At 35.6% G+C, this 27,010-nt stretch overlaps 2 protein-coding genes across 5 annotated transcripts in view; both read left to right on the forward strand.

The window, feature by feature from the left end:
• ell (elongation factor RNA polymerase II) overlaps window positions 1-3,823 on the forward strand; it is a 51,695-nt gene extending 47,872 nt beyond the window's left edge. Inside the window, exon 12 of the mRNA XM_051094620.1 lies at window positions 1,588-3,823. Coding sequence (XP_050950577.1) covers window positions 1,588-1,704 — 117 coding nt within the window. The 3' untranslated portion in view covers window positions 1,705-3,823. The remainder of the gene's footprint in view (window positions 1-1,587) is intronic.
• An 8,403-nt stretch (window positions 3,824-12,226) lies between these two features.
• dot1l (DOT1-like histone H3K79 methyltransferase) overlaps window positions 12,227-27,010 on the forward strand; it is a 40,354-nt gene continuing 25,570 nt past the window's right edge. For 2 of the 4 annotated variants that reach the window (XR_007825281.1, XM_051094616.1), the window contains exons 1-3: window positions 23,681-24,864; window positions 24,986-25,029; window positions 25,131-25,205. Coding sequence is in view for 3 of the 4 variants with exons in the window: in XM_051094616.1 (XP_050950573.1) it covers window positions 24,772-24,864; window positions 24,986-25,029; window positions 25,131-25,205 (212 nt within the window). In the remaining variant the exon portion in view is untranslated. Of the gene's footprint in view, window positions 12,383-12,459; window positions 12,555-23,680; window positions 24,865-24,985; window positions 25,030-25,130; window positions 25,206-27,010 lie in introns of those variants that run through there. The other 2 variants (XM_051094618.1, XM_051094619.1) reach the window with 2 other exon arrangements.

The following is a 27,010-nucleotide window of genomic DNA, read 5'->3' on the forward strand; positions in this document are numbered from 1 at the left end:
TTAATCAATCAAGTGGGTAAGGTAATAACTGTTAATTTTTTTTTTTTTTTACCCTATTCACCTGCAGTGTCTCACTTCAAATTAATTATTTTTTGTTTACTCACCAGATATATAAAGCTTAATGGCAGTTTTTTAAATATAAAAGTACTGAAAGTATAGTAAGCATTATAATATGACATTGATAATTTAGCATTAAACTTAAGTAATTAGAACCTTAGTAATCAGAATAACCATGTATGAATGCATATTTGTCATATTGACTTAAGATATTGTTTGTAACTTATTGTTTTTAATTATTGTTTAATATTATTTATTTATTGTTTAATAAAAATGAATACTGAAAAGATAAAACTACTACGACTTCTACTACTAATAACAATATAAAATGCATTAAAGATTAATGAGCTGCTGGGTTCATGAATATTAATCATGTTATCTGTGTTCGCTTGAACGGGCAATAATAGGTGAGGTCAACGAGATTGCAGTTTGCACGTTAGTTCCGCCTACTACCGGAGAAACCAGCAGTTCTTAAAAGCTGAAAAATTCCAAAGGAGCTCCGTTCTTTCGACAGGAAAACACGGCAAAGAATATCATTTACATGTAGCGTGTCAATTCTGCATGGTATATAAGACACTGTCACTCTGTATCTTTCTTTGCATGTGTGTGAGACAAAGCGACGGCTAGTCGTGTACCTTCACACTAGGGCTACACGATAAATCGCATGCGATTGTCAGGCACGGTTAGTCAGTAGTAGTAAATCTCCATCATGTGCGTTCAGCTGGAGCGGCAATTAATACACAGCGCCGTAAATCACTGACAAGCTACGCAAAATCGTGTTCATAATTGCAGATGAATCGCAATGAGCGCTATTTATTTATTTTTTATTTTTTGCATAGCTTGTCAGTGATTTACGGCTCTGTGAACGCACGTGATGGAGATTTACTACTAATCAAAGTACCCGCTTTACTGACTAAACGCGCCTGACAATCGCATACGACTTATCATGCAGCCCTACTGCACGCTAGAGTTTATGGTTCGACAAATACAGGTACGCTGCGCAACCATTCCGATGAACTGAAAAGTAAAATTATAATAATATTATAATAAATTATAGTAACGCTGCATTTTATTGTCGGTAACAGTAATGGCGTTGTAACGGGGGACACAGTAATTCATTTAAATAGTCGTTACTGAAAAAAATGTTGTTAGTAATGCCGTTTATTTGTAACTTATTCCCATCACTGGATTGATTTTATAAAGTTTTAAATATGGATATTTTTCTTACATAAATGCATTGATTCACTCCAGAAGGCCTTCATTAACCCTTCGGAGCCATGTGGAGCACTTTTTATGATGAACTGATGCACTTTTTTGGCTTTTAAAATCTCAGCACCCATTCACTGCCATTATAAAGCTTGGAAGAGCCAGGATGTTTTTAATATAACTGTATTCTTCTGAAAGAAGAGTCATATACACCTTGGATGTTTTGAATGTGCATAAATTATCATTTTTAGCTGAACTATCCCTTTAACATCCAAAATACTTCAAAATACTAATCACATTCTTTTTTTTTTTTTTTTTTCCCAGAGTAATCCAAACTATAGCCAAGAGAAGAACCGCTGTGAATACCTACACAACAAACTGGCACATATAAAAAAACTGATAGCAGAATATGATCAACAGCAACTTCAAAACTGGCACTAATAACATTTTTTTGTCTTTTTTTTCCTCATTCTTTGTCTCTTTTGAGAGGGAAGGAAACTCTGGAATTTTTTTTTGTTTTTCTTGGCTTGCTCTAAAAACAAGTTGCTCAAATGTAAAATGCCACGAAACTGATTTCTTTTTTCCCCCGTAGTGGGCCAAGTGCTCTAGTAAGGACAATGCAGACCCGTGAATTTCATTTTTTTTTTTATGAGACTCGGGCCATGGGCGTACTCAGCCATGCTTACCTGTGTAGCCTAATGCATTATGGGATTGGTTGCCAGCTCCCTTCTCTTCTTAAAGGTCTCAGAGTGTGAAAGGAAAAAAACTGTTCTTTGAAGATCTTTTCCGAACGGGGATAACCAACACCCATTCCCAGAGTTTAAGGTTTAGAAAAACTTATAAATGGATATTTTTCTTCTGTATGTACTAAAATGGAAGGTCCTAATGAGAAACTATTTTATTTTCTTTTATATTTATTTTCGTCTTCCATAGGGATACATCAGTCTGATTCTTGAATCTTATGATTTCACACTCCTCAGATTGAGTGCTAAACATCTCGTCCCGTCCCTCTGGTCTTTCGTGCTTTAATCAGTCAGTATTTTATGCAAAAGCTGCCTTGGATTTCAAGAGATCCCTATTGCAGTACACCTTTTTTCCCCCCGTTTTTTTTTTTTTTTTAGAGTGCTGTAGTGTCTTAAATAGCACTATTTGGCTCCTTATTTTGTGCAATGCGCTAGACCACGTGCAATGGACATGAATCAGATGCCTGTGGGAAGGAGATCACCGTCTGTTTAGAGGCTTTGACAGTATCAGTATTAACATGGTAGAGCTCCATACGGATGAACTTGCCATTCCAGAAGTGAGGGAGCGCTTTGGCATTGGCACATTTTTACAATATTTTACGCTTTTAACTGAAAAAATATGACTTGTAACAACCCGAATCATGAATCAGGTGTGGTTGTACAAAACCGCGGCAAATTTTGTAAAACTGTGCCTCGTTTGTCGCCCCTCAGGTATCTACAGTAATCCAGTATTGCTAGTTACGAGTGTGACGGTAACATATCACGTTTGCGGCCAAACTTTCTTGGTATTCTTCCAGAAAATAGTGATTGTATCCCTTTAACGCAGCCTTGAGGTGTTTCCGACGGGCTGGTAGGTGAAGTCGACGCAAAAATGGTACCTTCGCTCACTGTCTGAACCCTTTAGCGATTCAATGCTTGCTTGAATACTGAGTATTTGTGGGGGGTTTGATTATTTCTGACAGTATTTTCGTTACGAGATGACTGTTAAATCCATTAAGGCATCTCATCGTGGAGGATCCATTACAAACCTCTGACGTGCTCCTCGCGTTACCTGTGGACGCTCGGCCACAAGTTGCTCATCTGTCGGGTCCTGTTGAAGCATCAGTTGTACTTCTGATATCTGAACTCTTTTATGTTTAAATATTAAAATTCAGCACTTTGCTCAGCTTCTTGCTGTTACTCTTACTGGGGTTTTGTTGCAAGGAGACACTTGCCTTTGTCTGTCTGTGTATGCATGCTTTCTGACTGTTGAAGAGACAAAAAAAGGGTTAAGGCCAGTGTTTACAGCAGATTTATATTGCTGTTTAATATTCAAAAGCCAAATATTTATCAAACTGCCCTGAATATACCTGGCCAGAGTGAGAAATTGAAATATAGCCCAATTTGACTCTTACGGATCAACTGAGAACACAACTTTTATCTCAGAGAATGATTATTTATTTTTTTTCTCCAACGCTGATCATGATCTGCTTTACGGTCTTTTGCGTTACCTGAAGAAATGGTCTGAAAATGATGCACAAATTCAACGACGAATACGAATGACGTTTGTTTGGATTTGAAACTGCTACGATACTTTGAAAAATGATGAGAGAACTGGGGGGAAATGTGCCAAATGACCTGTTGTATAGGTTTGCATCGGATGAAATATGTTGCTGTTTTAGCAAAAAAAAAAAAAAGAAAAATAAAGGGAGTGGGAGGAGCTTTGGGGATGAAGGCTTGATGTCAATGCTAAAACCCAAAGCGCGCTTTTTGAAACAACAAGGGACTGGGACTGAAATTTATCTTGGTATTTCAATAAAATTCTTGGAAAACTTGCATTTTATTCTGATGTTTTATGTTTTGTGTGTCCTAATGATGTTTCTTTACCTTATTTGCTTTTTAGAAATGCATCGCCAGCACAAAATTTACACAAAGGTGGCATAGAAGCACTTCTGAAGTGGCATTTTTACAGTTTAATACTCCTCAGAGGTGGCACAAATGCATTTAGTTTGGATTTAAACATGCATCTTTATGCCATTTTAAGCAGGCCCAAAGTAGCCTTGTGAATTTAGACTGCAAAGGTGGCACAGAAGCGCTTCTGAAGTGGCATTTAGGTGTTTTACACGTTGTTTAATCCTGCTTAGAGGCGACATAAATGCATTTACACGCAATTGCACCTTCATACAGTAGTGTGATGCTAGCAGCTAAGGTGGTCAGAGCAGGCATAATTTAGCATGGCTTTTATGTGGCGTTGCGTCTTCACACAGAATTGTGAGCAGGCACAACAGCCTTACTTGCACCAAACAACACTGCAAAGGCAGCACAGAAGCACTTCTGAAGTGGCGTTTAACTGTCTTTACACAGACTGTTTAATGCTGCTCAGAGGTGGCATAAATGCATGTACACAGCAATTGCTCCTTTATACAGTAGTTTGACTCTGGGAGCTAAGGTGGGTCAGAACAGGCATAATTTAGTCTGGCTTTTATGCAGCATTGTGTTTACACAGTTTTAAGCAGGCACAGAGCAGCCTTGTCCCAAACAACACTGCAAAGGTGGCACATAAGTGCTTTTGAAGTAGCATTCAGCTGTCTTTACACAGACTGTTTAATGCTGCTCAGAGGTGGCATAAATGCATTTACACCGCAATTGCACCTTTATACAGGAGCTGAAGTAGGTCAAAGCAGGCATAAATTAGCCTGGCTTTTATTTGGCATTGCGTCTTTTATACTGAATTTTAAGCAGGCACAGAGCAGCCTTACTTGTGCCAAACAACACTGCAAAGGTGGCACAGAAGCGCTTCTAAGGTGGCACTTCGGCATCTTTACACAGACTGTTTAATGCTGCTCAGTAGTGGCATAAATGCATTTACACGGCAATTGTACCTTTATACAATAGTGTGATTACTAGGAGCTAAGGTGGGTCAGAGCAGGCATAATTTAGTCTGGCTTTTACGCAGCATTTCATCTTTACACAGAATTTTGAGCAGGCACAAAGCAGCCAAACTTGAGCCAAACACCACTGCAAAGGCAGCACAGAAGTGCTTCTAAGGTGGCATTGAGGCATCTTTACACAGACTGTTTAATGCTGCTTAGAGGTGGCATAAATGCATTTACACAGTAATTGCAACTTTATACAGTAGTGTAATACTAGGGGCTGAAGTGGGACAGAACAGGCATAATTTAGCCTGGTTTTTATGCAGCATTGTCTTCACACAAAATTTTAAGCAGGCACAGAGCAGTCTTTCTTGTGCCAAACAACGCTGCAAAGGTTGCACAGAAGCACCTCTGAAGTGGCATTTAGGCATTTTTACACAGACTGTTTAATACGGCTCAGAGGTGGCATTAATGCATTTTAGACAGTAATTGCACCTTTATACAGTGGCTGAGGTGGGTCAGAGCAGGCGTAATTTAGTTAGCCTTTTATGCAGCGTTGTGTCTTTACAGTTTAAGCAGGCACAGAGCAGCCTTGCACCAACTTACACTGCAAAGGTGGCACAGAAGCGCTTCTGAAATGGCATTTAGGTACTTACACAGACTGTTTTATGCTGCTCAGAGGTGGCATTAATGCATTTACACTGCATTTGCACCTTTATACAGTAGTGTGATGCTAGAAGCTGAGGTGGGTCAGAGCAGGCATAAGTTAATCTGGCTCTTACCCAGCATTGCGTCTTTACTCAATTTTGAGCAGACACAGAGCAGCATCACTTGTGCTAAACAGCACTGCAAAGGCAACACTGAAGCGCTTCTGAAGTGGCATTTAGGTGTCTTTACACTGTTTAATGTTGCTTGGAAATTGGCATAAATCCATTTACACAGCAATTGCACCTTTGTAGGGTAGTTTGATGCTGGGAGCTGACGAGAGTCAGAGCAGACATAATTTAGTGTGGCTTTTATGCAGCATAGTTTACACAGACTGTTTAATGCTGCTCAGAGGTGGCATTAATGCATTTACACTGCATTTGCACCTTTATACAGTAGTGTGATGCTAGAGGCTGAGGTGGATCAGAGCAGGCATAAGTTAATCTGGCTTTTATCCAGCATTGTGTCTCTACACCAAATTGTGAGCAGGCACATAGCAGGCGTACTTGAGCCAAACAACACCGCAAAGGCGGCACAGAAGCCCTTCTCAAGTGGCATTTAGCTGTCTTCACTGTTCTAGACTGTTTAATACTGCTCAGATGTGGCATAAGTGCACTTATACAGCAATTCCAGCTGTATACTTTGATATTAGGGGCTGAAGTGGGTCTGAGCAGGCTTAGTCTGGCTTTGATGCAGCATTGCATCTTTACACCCGAATTTTAAGCAGGCAGAGAGTAGCCTCAAGTTGGCAGTGTAAAGATGCCTCAAATTTATGCCACAACAATTACAACTGTATACTGGGGCTGAGGTGGGTTTAAGAAGGTATAATTTAGCCTGGCTTTTATGTGCCATTGTGTCTTCACCCTAAATTTTGAGCAGGCACAAAGTAGGTGTAAAGGTGCCTTAATACAGTCCGGAATTCATGAGCATTGCGTCTTTAAGGTGAATTTTGAGTAGGCAAAGAGCAGTCTTAGCTTAACAGTTCAATCAATGACCGCTAGATAGCAGCACAGGTTTTGTTTTTGATCAAGCTGTCACAGTTCCCTTATTTACCACAAGTGGGATCGTTTATCTAGGTAAATAGGTCTCTATATCTGTTCCTAAACAGTTCCTAAACATCATAACATGTATCTTACTTACCCCAGTGCCTTTCTGTGCCTTATTTGGTACTCGAAACCCTCCCGTTTTATAAACGCCCGTAACAAATACTAAACTCTGAGTGGACGACGCATTTGGATGTATACGGTAAGGGAAATGTCATGTGTGAAATCCTCAGCTGGCTTCACAGGACTTAGTTTGGCTTCACGCCGCTACGTTGGCCTCAATTTTAGGGGAGCTCGAAGAGAGTCAGCGAGTTCAGTTTGGCACCGCGCCAGCCTCTCGTTCCTGGCTCATTTGCGTCTATCCTTGTCCTCGTTCATCCCGTTACGACACACCGAGCCCCCTGACAGTTGGAAGACGCCCTCAAGATTTAAGGCTCCCCTTCCTGTTTGCTTAGGCCCGCAAATTGCACTCTTAATGTCCGCGTTTACGTTTCCCTCAAGGTTGTGGGAATGTAGTTTTAATATAGCTTTGTGATCATGCTTAGGATGGGTTTGCTCTTCATAAACATGTTGCTTGTCGTTGGTTGAATGTAAAACAACTTTCATTGGAGAGTTATTGCTGGTATCCACTTATGTTTGTTCGTTTATGCAGTAATGCAGAGTGTAGGATGTGCCAGAATGCTGAAAGATTTAACATGCCTGGATTCATGTTGATAAATAGCCACAATCTGAAATGTAAATCTAATAATAGTAATAACAACAACAGGTCAAGTTATGTAGAAATCAAATCTACCAAACTCTTCTAGAATGTTTTCACTGGCACGTAGTTTTGGGAAGTTTGATTCATTTTAGCAAAGAGTTCATTTAGTTTCATTCTTCAAGAACAAAAAAAAAAAAAAAAAAAAAAAAAACAAATAATCGAAGTGTTCCCAGACGTATTCTGTTATTTTAGTATTGTCATTTACGTTTAGTCATTTAGCAGATACTTTTATCCAAAGTGACTTATAAAGGAGGACAATAGAAGCAGTCAGACCAATGAAAGAGCAAATATTTAAGAATAAAAGAAAATATTAATAATAAATAAAAAGAAAACAAGAAGATAAAACAGAACAAGAATAGAGAATGCTAGTGTTAGAGAGTCATTTTGTATAATTTAAAAAAAAAAAAAAAAAAAGTTGATAGAGTAGTAAAAAAGAATGTTAAATAAACAGAAAAGTAATTAGAATAAAAATTGAATAGCGTGTACTAGTGTTAGAGGGTAAATTTTTAATAATAAATAAAATGCAGTTAAAATTGAATAGCATGTGCTAGTGATAGTAATATCTTTTTATTTTTTAAGATAAGTAGATAAATAGAAATAGTATAGAGTGCAAGTGTTAGAAGGTCAAATTTATTTTTAAATAAAAAGAAAACAAGAAGATAAATAGAATAGGGGGTGCAAGTGTTAGAGGGTCAAGTTAAAAAATAAAAGTAGATAAATAAAAATGGAACAGAGTGTGAGTTTTAGAGGGTCACATTTAAATAAAAAGAAAATGGGTAGATAAATAGAAATAGTATAGAGTGCAAGCATTAGAGGCTCAAGTTTATTTTTAAATAAATAAAAACAAAACAAAGATAAATAGAATAGAAAGTGCAAGTGTTGAAAGGTCAAATTTAAAAAAATAAAACAAGAAGATAAATAGAAATAGAATAGAGTGCAGGTGTTACAAGGTCAAGTTTTGTAATAAATAAAAATAAAACAAGTAAATAAATAGAATAAAGATTGCAAGTAGAGGGTCAAGTTAAAAAAATGAATAAGAAAAGTAGATAAATAAAAATAGAACAGAGAGTGAGTGTTAGAGGGTCAAGTTTTTTTTAAATAAATAAAAAGAAAAATAGAAATAGAAACAGGTAGATAAATAGAAATAGTATAAAGTGCAAGCATTAGAGGGTCAAGTTTATTTTTAAGTAAAAAAAAAAAACAAAACAAGAAGATAAATAGAAATAGAATAGAAAGTGCAAGCATTAAAGGGTCAAATTAAAAAAAAGAAAAAAAAAAAGAAAACAAGAACATAAATAGAAATAGAATAGAGAGCGCACATGTTAGAGGGTCAGGTTTATTTTTAAATGAATAAAAAGTAAGCAAAATAGAGCATGAGTGCCCAACCCTGGTCCTGGAGATCGATTTTCCTGCAGAGTTTAGTTCCAACCCTAATCAAACACACCTGGCAATTATCAAGTGCTCCTTGAGATCTTAATTAGCTGGTTCAGGTGTGTTTGGTCAGGGTTGGAGCTGAACTATGCAGGAAAGTCGATCTCCAGGACCAGGGTTGAGCACCCCTGGAATAGAGAGTGCAAGTGTTAGAGCAGGGATGGTGAACTCCGGTCCTGGAGAGCCGCAGCCCTGCAGAGTTCAGCTCCAACCCTAATTAAAACTCACCTGCCTGTTGCTTTCTAGTAACCCTTCAGACCTTGATTAGGGTTGAAGCAAAACTATGCAGGGCTGCGGCTCTACAGGACCGACGTTCGCCACCCCTGAGTTAGAGCGTCAAGTTTAAAAAAATTAATAAATAAAAAGAAATGTAGATAAATAAAAACAGAACAGAGAGTGTGAGTGTTAGAGGGTCAGGTTTTATTTAAATAAATAAAAAGAAAACAGGTAGATAAATAGAAATAGTATAGAGTGTGAGTATTAGAGGATCAAGTTTATTTTTAAATAAAAAGAAAGCAAGAACATAAATAGAAATAGAATAAAGTGCAAGTGTTAAAGGGTCAAATTTAAAAAACAAAAGAATAAAAAGAAAACAAGAACATAAATAGAAATAGAATAAAGTGCAAGTGTTAGAAGGTCAAGATTTTTTAAAAGTAGATAAATAGAAATAGTATAGAGAGTGCACATGTTAGAGGGTCAAGGTTTTTTTTAAATAAAAAGAAAATGAAGATAAATAGAATAGAGTGCAAGTGTTACGAGGTCAAGTTTTTTTAATAAATAAAAAGAAAACAAGTATAGAAATAGAATAGAGCGTGCAAGTGTTAGAGGGTCAAGTTAAAAGTAGATAAATAAAAACAGAAAATAAAAAGAAATTGATAGAAACAGGTAGATAAATAGAAATAGTATAGATTGCAAGCATTAGAGGGTTACGTTTATTTTGAAATAAATAAATAAAAAGAAAACAAGAAGATAAATAGAAATAGAATAGAACGTGCAAGTGTTAAAGTGTCGAATTTGAAAAAAAAAAAACAAGAAGATAAATAGAAATGTTAGGTCAAGTTTTTTTTAATAAAGATAAGACAAAGAAATAGAATATATAGTGCACATGTTAGAGGGTCAAGTTTTTTTAAATAAAAAGAAAACAAGTAGATAAATAGAAATAGTATAGAGAGTGCACATGTTAGAGGGTCGAGTTTTTTTTTAAATAAATAAAAAGAAAAGGACGATAAATAGAAATAGAATAGAGTGCAAGTGTTACAAGGTCAAGTTTTTTTTAATAAATAAAAAGAAAACAAGTATAGAAATAGAATAGAGCGTGCAAGTGTTAAAGGGTCAAGTTAAAAGTAGATAAATAAAAACAGAAAATAAAAAGAAAAAAGAAATTGATAGAAACAGGTAGATAAATAGAAATAGTATAGATTGCAAGCATTAGAGGGTTATGTTTATTTTTAAATAAATAAATAAAAAGAAAACAAGAAGATAAATAGAATAGAACGTGCAAGTGTTAAAGTGTCGAATTTAAAAAAAAAAAAAAAAAACAAGAAGATAAATAGAAATATTAGGTCAAGTTTTTTTTAATAAAAAGATAAGACAAATAGAAATAGAATATAGAGTGCACATGTTAGAGGGCCAAGTTTTTTTTTTTTTAATAAAAAGAAAACAAGTAGAGAAATAGAAATAGTATAGAGTGCAAGTGTTAGAAGGTCAAGTTTTTTTTTTAAATAATTAAAAAGAAAAGTATAGAAATAGAATAGAGTCGGTGCGATAGCCTTGTGGGCAGTGCGCCAACATACAGTGTCGTTGCGCTACGGGCGTCCCGTGTTCGAATCCCGACTTGAGGACCTTTCCCTATCCTGCCCCCTATCTTCGTTTCCTGTCCATTCTGATCTGACCTATCACAATAAAGGCTAAAAATGCCATAAAATAAAATCTTTTTTTTTTTTTTTTAAAGAAATAAAATAGAGTGTTAGAGGGTCAAGTTTAAAAAATATATAATAATAAAAATAAAACAAGTAGATGAATAGAAATAGAATGGAGATTGCAAGTATCAGAGGTTCAACTAAAATACAACTAAAGTCATTCACTACATCCAGTGTTTTCATTACATTTCGGTTCTTAAAATAAAATATAAATATTAGACGGAAAACCTTGAATTGGCAAGCTCTGGCAACTAAATGAAACAAAATAAAATTGCAATGTCGACAAAACACAGAGTATCACTTTAAGAAATTAATAACTAAGACAAAATATTTGTACATTTTATTTATATTATCCTGTCATGTTTCTTTAGACTTCAGCAAGAATGTTTAGAATGAAACAGCTGCTTATTGTTATGATCAATGCGTTTTCAACATATCTTAACCTAAAACACATGCCACAACTGTACAGCTCACAGATGTACTTCAGATTTGTTCCTGCTGTCCATTACATGAGGTTTTAGAGTTGTATAAATACATATTATATTTATCTGAGGATTCCAGGCTCTATATAATACAGACAGTTTATAAAAAAGTGTTTACGTGAATGTTAACTGCCCTTGTTTTGAATAATGTCTCAGATCTTTCCATAAAAAGTCTAAAAAGAAAGCTAACATATTAGTTTCACTTCACCTTTCATCCTTCATTTTAACTTGAAAGTAACGGTACAACAAACTGGTTCTGATAGTAAACACAGGTCCTTCACATTCTGCACATGTGCTGGGGGGAAAAAATGGTACGTCCCTCCTATTCAACGGTTATTGGCACCGGCATCGTGATTCAAACTGCCCGGTTAATTGTCAAACCGTGTCATCGTTACCCAGCCAATGTGAGAGAGTTGTCGAGGAGAAATCTGCGCCGTGTGTGTGTCAGAGAACAGACGCCTCGCCCCTCTCGTTTTATACATACCGATTCCCACTCTCCCTTTCGTTTCGGTTTTGATGGTACGGCCTGCGGAATACACACACGAACGAATCGTTCAAGCGAGTCGACTCTTTTCAGTGAATCAGTTGAACCGCTTCCCATAACCGTTATGAGCGACTCGTTTAAGGGAAAGCTCATTCTAAAATCAAAATTTTGTCAGTATTTACATACAAATAAAAATATTTTTAATTAAACGTTTTAGTTTTGGGGTGAAACATCCCAGTTTGAACATTTACGGAACGGTACAAGCGTCGAGTAATTCACCAAAAAGCTATTAAAACATGCAAAATCTTTTTTTCCACATGATATGTAAACATAAATGACGATAAACATTTACAGATAGTCGTAATAAACGAGCTTAAGTGCGTTTTAAATGTTACGAATTTCCGTCAGTGGCCGTGCGGTGACGTAAAAGACTCGTTTGAGCTGTTCCATGACTACAACTGTTCAAAAGAACCGAGTCGCGGAAATGAATCGGGCTGCTCGTCACCAACAAACATACACGCTCGGGCGCAATTTTTTTTTTTATCGTGAGCCGGTCAAGATGGCGGCGGTACTGCCGAGACGGAGCAGCCGCTCGGCTTAATCGATCATTTTCTCTAAATCACCGGGACAGATCGGATTCAAATCCACCAAATCGTGCGGCACGATTGTGTGAAATCACCCGCAGCCTGCTATATCCAACGTGAGATCCTATCGCGTCAAACCCGGTGTTTTTCACGGAAAATGCTCTTACTCTAGTTTATGTGTCTCGTCTATTAGCTGTATTGGGGAGAATGGGAGAAAAGCTGGAGCTAAAACTGAAGTCGCCGGTCGGAGCCGAAGCTGCAGGCTATCCGTGGCCCTTACCTGTTTATGTAAGTACTGTCCGTCTTATTGTTTTTATAAAAAACGAAACCAACTCCGGGATTCCCTTGCGATAAAATGAACTGGGTCATGAAGCTAGAGAACAACGTGTATCACAACGGGTACATGGTGTGTATAGTGTGTGAATAGCTTGTTTTGGGTTTTGTAGTTTGCTTACACTAACATTAGTGTTTTAACAAGCAAGAACCGCTTAAAATTGTGACACGAAAGTGTCAATACATGCTAAAAGTGTTGAATGTACTCTGAACGTGTGTATATTCTTACAGAGTGCACTAAACATACGTTTACGACATAGTCGGTTTTGTTTTTAAGATATGCAATTTGTTATCACACCAGTTTATATTAATATTTGAATCGCAGGAAATACACACTGTGTGTAGCCTGCTGACCCAGTTGGCCATCTCGTACACTGGCTGTGTTTCAAATCCTAGTAAGCTGACTACCTAGGCAGCATGTTTGAATGCGAGTAAAAACGTAAGGTATAACAAAACGCAGTGTGATTCAAATTCAGAAGATTTTCATTTATATCCGCGATCCTTTTTGGGGTGTATATTATGCCAGTTAGTTGACAAGTGAGTTTATTTTTAGATGTTATGAGTTTGTCACATAATTATTTGCTCAGACAAAGTCTGCTTAAATATTAGCATGTATTATACGCGTTAGTTAGCTAAAACACGAGCGAGTGGTTCGCTTACTAGGTAGACAGCTCAGTAGAGTTTGAGACACCGCCGCTGAGCAAAACCTGCCATAGCAGAGAGTATGTGTATAACACTTATTCGTTTACCTCAGAAACGCAAGGTTATTGACAAACAAATGATTGAAACCTGCATTAAACGACCGTTTGTATGACTCTGTATTCAACGAATGTTTATGGAGATTCACGCTAGCCGTCATGCTAACAGCCAGATAGCAGGGCTAGCTAACTTTATCGCTTTTTACGCTACACTAACACTCGTCAAACTCTAGATAACTTCAACGTTGTGTATATTTAACATAAGTGTGTGTGTTAAGAACTGTTTTAGATATATTATTGTGAAATACGCTTCGTGCCGGCTCAATATCACACGGAGGGTGTTAAACAAAAGGCGAGTAGTGCACTCAGGGGAGAGGACGGTATCTCCATATTGTTAGTGTGTGTTTTATTGACAGGCAGCTTTTATTTGTGCCCCGTAAGGAGTATCTTACCGTTTTTCAACGTTTGGATGTTTCCTTGACACTATTTTGCGGTTGAATCTTTTTTTAGTATGCTCCGCATACGGGTCTTTTGAAGTATTGTGCTCTGGAAGTGTCAAATTTGTCACTGGTGGCTATAAACGCTTTTGCTCGATTGGCAACCCTTGCGTTGGGATAGTGCAGCATTTCGGTAACCATCTGGATGCATCCTGAAAGGGGCAGAGTGCCATAATGTAACCCGTATGGCTGACATTTCTTGAAAAACAAGCTAGTATACAGGCTTCTGTAGGAAGTTTGGCACTAAATGACCTTTTAGTGGTTTCGAGGGGGTTGTAAAGCCTGCTGGACCTGAATATTGGCTTTTTAGGGTGGCTTTCCAGCATATGCAAAGCTGTTATTATTATTATTATTACACATCGAATGGTCTCCAAACTCTATTAAATATCTTGTATGTTATTTACCTCGTACTGTTGTACTTGAAACAAGAATGACGCCTCAGATCTTTGTACTCATTTAGAGACACAATATGTAAGATTTTTTTAAATTAAAATATCCAAAAACCACTAAAACAGTGTTAGAGAGATATTTTGCTGACTTGTGTACTTGCATTATCCCAAAGGTTTGCAAGAATCTTTAAATCCAGAGAAACAAGCGGTTTTAACTAGTGTAACGGACCATGTCATTTCGTCGCCTGCCAATGACGTCATACACCCTTGATTTTTCAGTTTTATTTTGTAGAAAACATGAAAACCCCAACGACACTTTAATATGTTATGCATTTTAGGTGACGAACGCACAGTAGCATTATAACAACTTTCAACACACTGAAATGTATCTGCTATAATAAAACAGTGTTTTACCTCTGTTTTGCACTGTTTTACCTCACATACACATGACCAGAAGGAGCGTAAGTTTGATTGTGGCATAATAAAAGCTTAGCTGCTTTCAAACCATGTATCTTTTGAAAACGATGGCTTGGCTGCCTACATATCCTTGACGACTGTGTAAACAATGTCATGCATGTATAGGTAGATGCCCTGTTCAACCGCTCCAAGCACTTGACACGTCCGCCATCTAAATAACAGGGCATCTACCTATACTTTATGTATGGTTGTACTTGCATAAATGGTCGTTTGTGTAGTGTGGATGGAGATAGTTTCTGAAACGCAGTGAACACACCAGTGTAGTCGAGGATCGTTTTCATTTTAAAACACCTACAGACTACAACTCCCATGATTCCACACTCACTCATGGCGTCATCAAACTACGCCTTTGGTTCTTTGTTTGTTTTGAATATGAGCCCTCTAGCGGTGAAAACTTACACATTGTGCCTTTAAACTAGAGTTGCGTGAATTTTTGAATCCCCTGAGGCGCGGGAGTCTGTTGTTCTTGTTCTGTTTCTTATTTGATAGTGAAACAACATGTCAGTGTTACCACCTCGTTGAACAACAAGTAGTGCACAAAAACAAATGCGTAAAGGGAAAAAAAAAAATGAATGGGATGTCAGCGCCTCTTGCTTGCTTTCAATGGAGTCACATCAGGCGTTGCTGAACTGAATTGTGAGTCCGTTACTTCAAGTCACTGGCGCTGCTTGCGGCAAAAGTTGAAAACTTTAAGCGCCAACGCAGGCATCAGCCTATGAGATTGCCGTGTGCAAATATACTACTGCAAACGCTAGCCAATTGTGTTTGTGTCATAGTCCAAGCTGGATGTGATTGGCTGTCATTACTTTGATGTACCACTTTGCATCAGCACCAGTCCTCAGTCAAGCGCCAACGCCCCATCTGAATGTACTGTGAGGACTCATTGCAGAGCCAAATGGGTGGAGGTTGACTTAGTCTAGCTCCGCCTTTGTGGACCTGCTGGGTGTAGTTTGATCTAGTTATGTTTAGCAACTGGGTTATGTGTAGGGTTAGGGTGCGAGTGGACCTTTAAACCCCGCCCATTATATCAAGAGGGTGGAGCTTGACACCAAGCCCCGCCCACTTGCTTCTTTGCGAGCACATTTTCAAAAATCGCTTACTGTGCTGATGGCGAAATTACTTTACGTGTTAGGTACATGTGAAGTAGTAGTATGCTTTGGACTTTCATGATCAGGCTTGTGATCTTGAACTGACAGAAGATAAAACTGAAAACAAAAAAAAACAGTGTATTTTCAAATATCATGGAAACTTGGTGGTGGCTCTTGAACAGTGTAGCAATGCACTGGCAACTGCCCAGAACACCCTAGCATTTTGGCGACAAGCTGTTTTCTGCTTACATTTTCTTTTAAAGATGTATTCATCTGGTTTCTATGAGTATTGTACCCTACATATTGTCGAACAGGCTTGTTCGGAGTTGTATCGTCCATTCTGAGTCATACACGCTCTTCTGTGTTGTTTCTGAAAGCATTGTACAGTCATTGCACATGTACAGTAATCATAACACACAGATTCCACGCTGTGATTAACTCCAGTGATGCTGAGCTGCTGAACCGGTTGACGGTGAGTCGGGACCCTGTGTAAAACGCGCATTAGGGGGCAGTTTGAATAATATTTAGGGTCTAAGAGATGAGAAACATCTTCATGTTCAATATTTTATTACGACAACGTGTTCGGAAAGTCCTCGCATCATCTGAAAGTTGCATTTCTCACGCCACGACGGTTGCCAGCGCTGTTTCGGTCATAGACGGAAATAAGGGGGGTGCAGATCAAAGCCTGTGGTTTCCACAGAAACGGCTGTCTCATTTGTCCCTCCCGACGTTTAATGTACTACGATTCATCCTCTTTTCACACAAACCGAGAATGTGGGTTTCTCAGAAGCGTGGGGTTATTTTCAGAGCTGCTGCATCACTGAAAACTCCAGGCTCTTTCATTTGTCATTCAGCTTGTAGTGTAGTAGTCGTGACCTCAGCCGTTTTACTGTCTCGCTTGGCCTCAGATGACTTCCGTCTTTGACTTTGGCTGATAAGGGCTGGATGCCCCACCTACTGAGAGCCATATTTCTGACCTGCTGTTGGGTAAACAGAATTACAGAGAGCCTGCGTTTGGCGAGCTTTAGACGTGCCTTGCAAATTTTTGTTTAGGGAGGGGCGGATTTTGTTAATTAGGGAGTCTGGGCGGCGGTTATCCACATGCACTGGTGATTTAGACTTCCCTTAAAGGAAAAGTTCATTTGGTCACCTTCATGTTGTTCCAAGCCCATATAACTAGCTTTCTTCTGAGGATCACAAAAAGAGATGATAGTCTGATACTCTGATTCACAAAATGAATGAATCATCTGAGCAGGGGGTTTTTTTAGTGAATGAAAAACACAGAATGTGACTAGTGTAGCCTGACTCATGAACAAATGACTTTTGACACTTAGATTTTTTTTTTTTTTTTTGTGAATCATAAATATGTAGAACGACTAGTGTAGCCTGATTCCCAAACAATTGACTCTTATGAGCTGATTCTTCTTAGTGAATCATAAATATACAGCATGACTAGTGTCGTCTGATTCCTAAAAAACAATGGATTGTTACAAGCCGTTATTGTGTGGCTAATTCAAACATATTCAACACGTCTAGTGTAGTTTGATTCCTAAACAAATGACTCTTATGAGCCGATTCCTAAGTGAGTCAAAAATACACAGCACAAACGGTGTTGTCTGATTCACAAAATGAATGAATCATCTGAGCAGGGTTTTTAGTGAATGAAGAACACACAATGTGACTAGTGTAGCCTGACTCATGAACAGATGACTTTATGAACTGTTTCTTTTAAGTGACTCATAAATATACAGAATGACCAGCGTAGCCTGATTGCCCAAACAAATGAGCTGTTTCTTTTTGCTGATTCAGGCATATTCAGCATGATCAGCGTAGTCTGAATACTGAAACAAATGACTCTTATGAGCTGATTCTTATTAGTGAATCAAAAATATACAGTGCAAACATTGTAGCCTGATTCACAAAATGAATGACTCATATGAGCAGATTTTTTAGTGAATGAAACATGTACAGTGTGACTAGTGTAGCCTGACTCATGAACAAATTACTTTTCTGACTTAGACTTTTTTTTTCTTCTTTTTTTTTTAGTGATTCATAAATATGCAGAATGATTAGTGTAGCCTAATTCCCAAACAAATGATTCTAAGCTGATTCTTTTTTTTTTTTTTTTTTTTTTATGGAATCATAAATCTACAAATTAACCAGTGTAGCCTGATTTCCCTAAACAAATGATTCTTATGAGCTGTTTGTTTTGTTGCTAATTAGAGATCGACCGATATAACGATTTACTGATATTTTTCCCGATATTTAAGCATTTTACCATTATCGGTTTTGTAATATCGGGTTCACTAATAAACGTCGCCATCTTGTGGTTGTTTTGAGAATTGCGCGCATGTAGCGCACCTGAGGGGAGACCCGACAACAAGGGCGTGCAAAGGTAAAGCATAGCCTACTTTCTTGCTTTGCTGTAATTAGTCAACTTTATTTAATATAACAGCCATTAATGCTCATATTGGATGTGATACATAAATGCCTGATATGTAACTAGTTTATGCAGCTTGGCTCTAAGAAATAGAGACGAACTTACAGTCACGTAAATTAATTCAAGTTCTGTCCCAATAAACATAACTTTACCTGAATTAAATAATATACTGCCATGAATGAGCACATGTTAGAAATGAAAGCGCTGAATTTAATTCTCTCTGTTGTATGTTCATTATAGTCTTATGAAGTCACATATAAGCTTAAACCGTCATGAGAAATAGCTCGAACTCACTCACTTAATAATCCTTGCCTTAAATAAAATCTATAGATATAGGCCTAAAAGAGTTAAAGAATAAAGCAATGTTAGTTTCAGTGGTAAACTTAGATAAACGTGTGCTATTAGGCACATATTATTAAAATACGTGGTTTGTGCAAAGAGAGGAAGCTAAAGCTGCTTACAGGACACGGAGGCGCCAGTGCTATCACTAATCACATTTCTTTCAGTGGAAACAATTTGATTATTTCGTCAATTTTGCTCATAAAGGTAGAGTAATGCATCATTCGGAACTGTAAAGGGTCTACTTTTATTTGTGTGTACTCACAATATCAACAAAACGTTGCAAACGGTGCTTTTATAAAACAATCATTATGCGCTTTCTGTTCTCAACAGGAGCGCTTCACAAAAATAAACCGAAACTCAGTGAATGCAAACCGCACAGACATGATAAATATACCTATAGAAAGCTCAAAATTATTACTTAACAAAATCAAATCGGAGACAAAAACGCTTTCATTATGTAATCTGTAATGGTGCTTTTTAAAATAAACACTAGTTTATTAATAAATCTAAAAAATCTCCTTACTATTTTCCCCTCGACACATTCATGTTAATTACTTTTGCTTTGCAGCAAGCTTTAGCCTATTGCGTGCACTTGAACGCGAATCTCTTCCCGCTGCATTGAAGGCGCGCTCACTGATGCTGCTGATGGAGATGCTAAACGCCTTCCGAGCCGGTCGCGAAAGCGAAAGTGAAGTTTTGTGTTGTTTTCGCCAGCGCGGAATTTTTTCATCACCATAAATTGTGGATGTCAAAAGTATAAAAATAAGAAGCATAAAACAGACCCGAAGCCCGGCCCACATCTGAGCTATGACGTGAATATTGGCCCGAAGCCCGGCCCTAGGGACGTAAAAAAGTCGGGGCCCATCGGGCTCGGGGTGAAATGCAGGGCTTTAAGTTCACTCACCGGGTTGATGCTCTGACGGCCACCGCATGCAACTTTTAACAAGATTCACTTGTTTAAAACACCCTCAATTATATTAACATGTACTATATAACCATTTTTTTTTTCTAATACACTTATAAATATGTACAACCCTATAGAAATTATGTATTATCTTTGCCAGCGATCACAGTTTGAGTATACTTCTATGTAAATGCATAGATAAACTCTGCTGTCGGCAGGCATTTCAGAATAGAACGACGAAAACAATATTAGTAATTCTGATATAACATGCCAATTGATAAATACAATGATGCTTTGTTTGTTATATTTGTTTGTTATATGCTAATTTTCAACACTTTTTAGGATGACTTAAAGGAGGAAAAACCAAAGTGAAGTATGGACTTAATTTACTCTGTTTACACTGATTTACTTTATAACAGTAAATAAATATCGGTTCTGCATAACGGTTATCGGGCACATAATTATGCAAATAATTGGTATCGGTAATAAAAAATCAATATCGGTCGATCACTATTGCTAATTCAAACATATTCAGCATGACCAGTGTAGTCCGATTACTAAAACAAATGCCTCTTATGAGCCAATTCTTAATAGTGAATCATAAATTTACAGTGTGACCAGTGTACCCTGATTCCCAAATGACTCTTATGAGCTGATTCTTTTTAGTGAATCATAAATGTACAGAAATGCCAGTGTAGCCTTATTCCCGAAACAGATGACTCTTATGAACTGATTCTTTTTAGTAACTCATTAGTATACAGAATGGCTAGTGTAGCCTTATTCCCGAAACAAATGATTCTTGTGAACTGATTCTTTTTAGTGAATCAAAAATATACAGCAAGAACAGTCTGATTCCCAAACAAATGACTCTTATGAACTGATTCTTCTTAGAGAGTAATAGATGTACATTATTACCAGTGTAGAGTAATAGATGTACATTATTACCAGTGTAGCCTGATTCCCAAAACAAATGGTTCTTACAAGCAGTTTCTTTCTTCTAATTCAAATATATTCAGCACGACCAGTATATTCTGATTCCCAAACAAATGACTCTTATGAACTGATTCAGTATATTCTGATTCCCAAACAAATGACTCTTATGAACTGATTCTTTTTAGTGACTCATTAGTATACAGAATGGCCAGTGTAGCCTTATTCCCGAAACAAATGATTCTTGTGAACTGATTCTTTTTAGTGCATCAAAAATATACAGTGTGAACAGCCTGATTTCTAAACGGATGACTCTTATGAACTGATTCTTCTTGGAGAATCATAGATATACATTATTATCAGTGTAGCCTGATTCCCAAAACAAATGATTTTTATGAGTCATTTCTTCTAATTCAAAAATATTCAGCACGACCAGTGTAGACTGATTCCTAAACAAATGACTCTTATGATCTGATTCTTTTTAGTGAATAAACAATTATACAGCACGACCAGTGTAGCCTCATTTCCAAAACTTTTGGATTCTTGTGAGGTGACTCTTTTTGGTGAATCAAAAATATACAGCACGAACAGCCTGATTCCCAAACAAATGACTGTTATGAACCGTTTCTTTGTGCCAGTTCAAAATATATTCAGCACGACCAGTGTAGTCTGATTACTGAATCAAAGGATTATTAGCTGATTCTTATTAGTGCAGCTAGTGTAGCCTGATTCACAAAAATGAATGACTCTTATGAGACAGGGTTTTTTTTTTTTTAGTAAATGAAAAGAACAAGTAGGATGGTTGGTCTGTATTTATAAATAATGACAGTGACAAGCGTGGTGTTTTACAGTTATCAACTCAGCTGCAAAGAAAAAATCAAAAAAGAGGGCAAGGGCAAATGAACTTGTAATTATTATGGCAGTGCGTCAAAATTCTGTCTCGTCAGTTTGGCAAAAAGAACACAGAACGTTTTGCGCACAATTCACACGTGGTATGGAGCAGGTGTACAATCCTTTGGACCACCTAGTTTACATCAGAACGGCTTTGTGAACGATTTACACAAAAATGATGAATGAGGCCCATTGTATGGAAAAGAGCAGCGTGCACATTCTACGAAACGTCTCCTTTTGTGCTCCTCAAAATAAATAAAGTCACAGTTTAGAAACATCATGCTAGTGAATAAATGATTAGAAAATACTAATTCCTTGAACACATTAACCCTTTAAGATGTGGAAAAAATGGCAATGGGTGAGAAAGTGAAGTGCTCGGTTTTCCTCTCCCTCTTCTTTGAGGTTACGGTGTGTTTTACAAAGGCCAAAATGCCCTCCATTCACTCAAATCTTGTTTTTCACACACTCAACCGAGTGATTTTTCCTCTCCCGCTGTCGTATTGGCTGTTGCCGGCTCTTCGTCCACTAGCGTGCCATTTTGCCTCACGGCTTCACATTGTGCTCCGAACAAAAGCATCCCACTCACCTGGGGTGGGAGGAAGGCGAGGGTTTTTATTGAACACTGAGCTTCACTGTTTTCTTTCTCCCCTACGCTGCTGTAACCTACGTATCCGGCCACATTTACATCCCGTATCTGGAAACCTAGACGGCCTGTAATTGCTTCCACATGAAAGCGTCTGTTCCGTAACTTGGCTACAGAATGATTCAGAGCATGATCAATTCAAATCCAACGTTACAACCCGGTTAAACTCGTTAATACACGAAGGTGTGGCGTTTTCCCGCCTCAGCCAAAACGAGGAGTTTTTTTTCCCACCTCCCTGCGCGAGTCACGTCAAGGGTGCGGGAGGTGAGCAAAGTGTCCGTTTTTGTTCTCGTGAGTCAAGCCTGCTCGTGACCGAGGGCTGTCGTGCTTTATTTTTTGCTCCCTGTCATCCTCCCTCCTTTCCTTTGGATATTTTTAGCCGTGGCGCTGGTGTTGCTGTGCGCCGGAACATACCCCCCCCACCCTCACGATGTGCTGAAGTGTCTGCTTGTGCACGTACACACTCTCCCATCTGTCTTAGCGTTTGCATTTAATGCGATATTGCAATAACGCCGCATCCCCTGCTTTAAATAAGCACCCTTGTTCGCCTCAGACTATGGCTGCATTATTTCTCAGTGCCGTGACGCCGCCTCGGAGCTGCAGGGGTGGGCGGAAGAGCACGAGACCCGCCGTACGTGCAGCTGAGCGGGAAAACTGCTAGGAGGAGCTTAGCGAGGCACAGGAGCCCAGCAGCGGCACACTCAGGCAGGCAGAGGGCTTCTCAGGACGCTGTTGACGGAAAGTGGGTCACTGGGTCAGGCAGCAGCAGAGCTCCAGAGGCAGGATGGAGCGAGTTCGATGGGGTCGCATCCACATGTTAGATGCTGTCCAGGGTTAATTAGGCTTGCTCATTATTCCTATTGACCTTAGAAGTTCTTAAAGAGCCGGAGTTATGCGTTTTTAAGTGCAGCACAGTCATGTGTGATGGCTTTTGGGCCTTGTTTATGGTTAAAGCAACGGTTTTGATAATTGAAGGAAAACATAAATATGAGACACAAATTGGAAAGGTTGCTACTAACTGAAATTAGTTACTAAAATTAAAATAAGAATAGAATTTATGAAAGTTTTGGCAATTAAAATAAAGCTGAATTAAAATAATATACAAATATGCGATGAAAAACGTAAGTTTAAACTTGAACAAAAAATTTAAATTGTAATTTAAATTTTAAATTGGAAGTAATTTATTGAATTGCTAGAATTATAAAAGCTGAGAAGCTTATTTATTGAAAATAAATAAATATGCTTTATGAACATTCCAATTTTGGCAATTTAAATAAATATAAGAATAAAAAACTACAACTTAAAAAAAAAAAAAAAACCCTTAAGTTACAAATGTTGCAACTTACAAATAAGTTAAAGTACTAACACTGAAATTAAAATAAATGAAAACAAAATAGAAATGTTCATAGTAATAATAATAGAGAATACTAAAATAATACAAAAGCACACAAAATAACTACAATTAAAATTAAAACTGGAAAAATAATTACAAAAGCTGATTAGAAGTATTAATAAATTCTACAGTAGATGTAAATGTAAATTAAACCAAATTTATGCAAAAGTGAATTATTGTTTGTTTAATATACCAATTTTTGTTAATATACAGATATGAGATTTAAAACGTAAGCTTTAACTTGAACAAAAAATTAGAAAAGTTGCAACTAACTGTAATAATTTTATTGAATTATTAAATTATTTTATATAAAGCTGAAATTTAAAAAAAAAAAAAAAAAAAAAAAAACCTAAAAAAAAACCTAAAAAAAAGGGCTTATTTTTAACATTCCAATTTTGGATACTGAAATAAAATAAGACTGAAAAACTTGAACCAAAAAAAAACAACAACTTAAAAATGACAAATGTTTACAAAAATTACTAAAACTGAAATAAAAAATAATTAAAATAAATAGAAATATTAAAAGATAGAAAATATTTTAAAATAAATGACAAAAGCACAAAACAAAATGACTACAATAGTTGATTAGAAGTATTAATAAATTCTACAATAGTATACATTTTGCTTAATAATAATAATAATGATAATAATAATAATAATAATAATAACATACAAATTGAAGAAGTTAGTCATTGTTTGTGTTTAACATACCAATTTTGATATATTAATATACAAATATGAGATGAAAAACATAAGCTTAAGCTTGAAGAAAAATTAGAAGTTGCAGCTAACTCAAATAATTTTATTGAATTTCTAAAATTATAACTAAAACATTTAACATTCTAATTTTGGTAATTTAATTAAACAGAATAATTTCATTGAATTGCTAAAATTGTAATTATAATAACTGAAGCTGAAATTTAAAGCCTATTGAAATAAAATAAGACTAAACCTGAACTTAAAAAAAAACAACAAAAAAAAAACACTTTTTACAAATGTTGCAACTAACTGAAATAAGTTGAAGTACTAAAACACTGATATGAAAATAAATTAAAATAAATAGAAATATTTAAAAAATAATCAAATAAAAATGTAAATGAAATAAAAAATAAAAATAATGAAGTATTAATAAATGCTATAATAAAATATAAATTATACCAAAATAACACTAACATAGTAATTGGTTAAAAAGAAATACATATGTGTGAAAGAATAAATCCGTGTTATTGTTTAACATACCAATATTGATATAACATGCATATACAAATATGAGATAAACGTAAGCTTAAATTTAAATAAAAAATGAGAAGTTGCAACTAACTAAAAAAACTTGTGTTTTGTAAATGGGGCCTGTTTTCTTTTGAACGCTTTACTTTTATGCTTAAACACTGTAGATTATGCTGTGCTTTCGTATACTGTAACGTACAGGATCAGTGAGGGCTTATGGTGACATAATGTACTTATCCGGGCCGTGTGTCCGATGAACTTGTTGACCTACTTGAAATCACACAGGCTGCTGTGTGTGAAGGAATGTGCTACAGTTGTGATCCGTGACCCGTCACAAACCGGAAAGGTCAAGTTTCTGTTGTAGTTGTAGAAACTTGTATCTTGTAGATGGATAACTGTACGTCGCACACCCAATGAGTAGTCCAGTGAGTAAACCATTAATTTTGGACTTCTTTCCTTCTCCACAGGATAAACATCATGATGCTGCACATGAAATCATCGATACCATTCGGTAAGTCTGCGACAGGTCATTTGGTTTGATTTTGCTGTTATGTTTGACTGCTCTGTCACTTTTATGTGCATAATTAAAACATGTCTCTACTCTTTGTCCAGGTGGGTGTGTGAAGAGATTCCAGATCTCAAGCTGGCCATGGAGAACTACGTTCTTATCGACTACGACACCAAGAGGTGAGGACATTGACACTAACTGGTGTCATAAGATTGGGTCAATTAGGTATCATTGGAAAATTAAAATTAAACATAAATAAATAATAATAATAACAATAATAATAATAATAATAATAATAATTAGTATTATTTAATAATAATATTTTTAATGATTAATGACTAATATTATTAATTTAATTAAATGTAAATGTATTATTATTATTAAGTGGTTTTTGAACATGCTAGTAAAACAATGAAATAATAAACAAAAGTAATAATAAAACAGTGTATTTTTTTTACTAATTGTTTTTAAAGATTTTTAATTTTGTAATTACATGTGTGTATTATTATTATTATTATTATTATTATTATTATTATTAAAAAAGTGGCACTTGTACATGCTAATAAAAGTGAATTAATAAAAACAAAAAAATCATAATATTTAAGTGTTTAATGAATATTATTATTATTAGTAGTAGTAGTAGTAATTATTTTTATTTAATTGACTATAAATGTATTTATTATTATTATTATTATTATTATTATTATTATTATTAAAAGTAGCATTTGTACATGCTAATAAAACAATGTAATGCAAAACTAGTTTTGTGAAGAAAAAAACTTCACAATATTACAAATTAAATATTTAATTTATTAATATAACAATTACTGGTTTATTAATATAATAATTATTGATGATAATTATTTGAATCATAATATAATAATAGAATTATGATTGATAATTTATTATTTGTACGTTTGGATACTAGTTTTGAAGTTTTGTAAAAAGTGGTGTGAAATGACAAGCTTTGCAGAATATTACAAGTTAAATATTTGTAATTACGCTCTTAATTTTAAATGTGTAATATTTAACAGAAGTATCATCTTTTTTTATATATATAAAATTCTATATTCTATACTAAATTAATTCTATACTAAAATTACTGAAATTAAAATAAATTAAAAGTCATAGAAATATTTAATAATAATAACAATAGAAAATACAAAAAATATTAATGAAAACAAGCACATATCAAAATGATGTAAACTAAAATACAAATAAAAACTGGATAAATAAACACAAAAGCTGAATGAAAATGACAATATTAAAAAAAAAATACTGCTGTAGTATATAAATTATACCAAAATAACACTAACATACTATTCAATTTTTAAAAAAAAAAATTAACAAAAATCACGTAACAAAATTACTAACAGTAAAATTAATATGAAAACTTAAAATATACAAGAATGAAAAATTTGAATTAATAAACAAAAATTACAAATGTTACAACTAGCTAGAATAAGGTAATTATGAGCACTGAAATAAATTAAAACTAAATAGAAATATTAATAATAATAAAAAATACAAATGTGCATAAACTAAAATAAACAGAAAAATAAACACACAAATAATAAACTTTCTACAATAGTATATAAATTATACCAAAATAATGCTAACATACTACTCATTTTTTTGAAAGAAAGACTAACAAAAATTACAAATGCACATAACAAAATTGCTAAAATGAAAACTGAAAATATACAAATAAAAGCAAGTTCAGAGTATTAATAAATACCATAATAATACATAAATAATACTAAGATAACACTGTAACAAACTCGAGCTGGTTTCTACTTTAAATAAAAATATCATGCATCAATTTATAAGTTGTACTTTCATTACTAGTTTCATGAAAGTTAATATTATGAAATAAACTTCACAGAATATTACAAATTAAATTATTATATTACGTAGTATTTAATACATTTATCATGAGTCATTTATTTATTTGCACTTACTAATTTTGTAAAAATTGACAAAA

Source organism: Labeo rohita, chromosome 22 (genome assembly GCF_022985175.1).
Source record: "Labeo rohita strain BAU-BD-2019 chromosome 22, IGBB_LRoh.1.0, whole genome shotgun sequence".
NCBI lineage: Eukaryota > Metazoa > Chordata > Actinopteri > Cypriniformes > Cyprinidae > Labeo > Labeo rohita.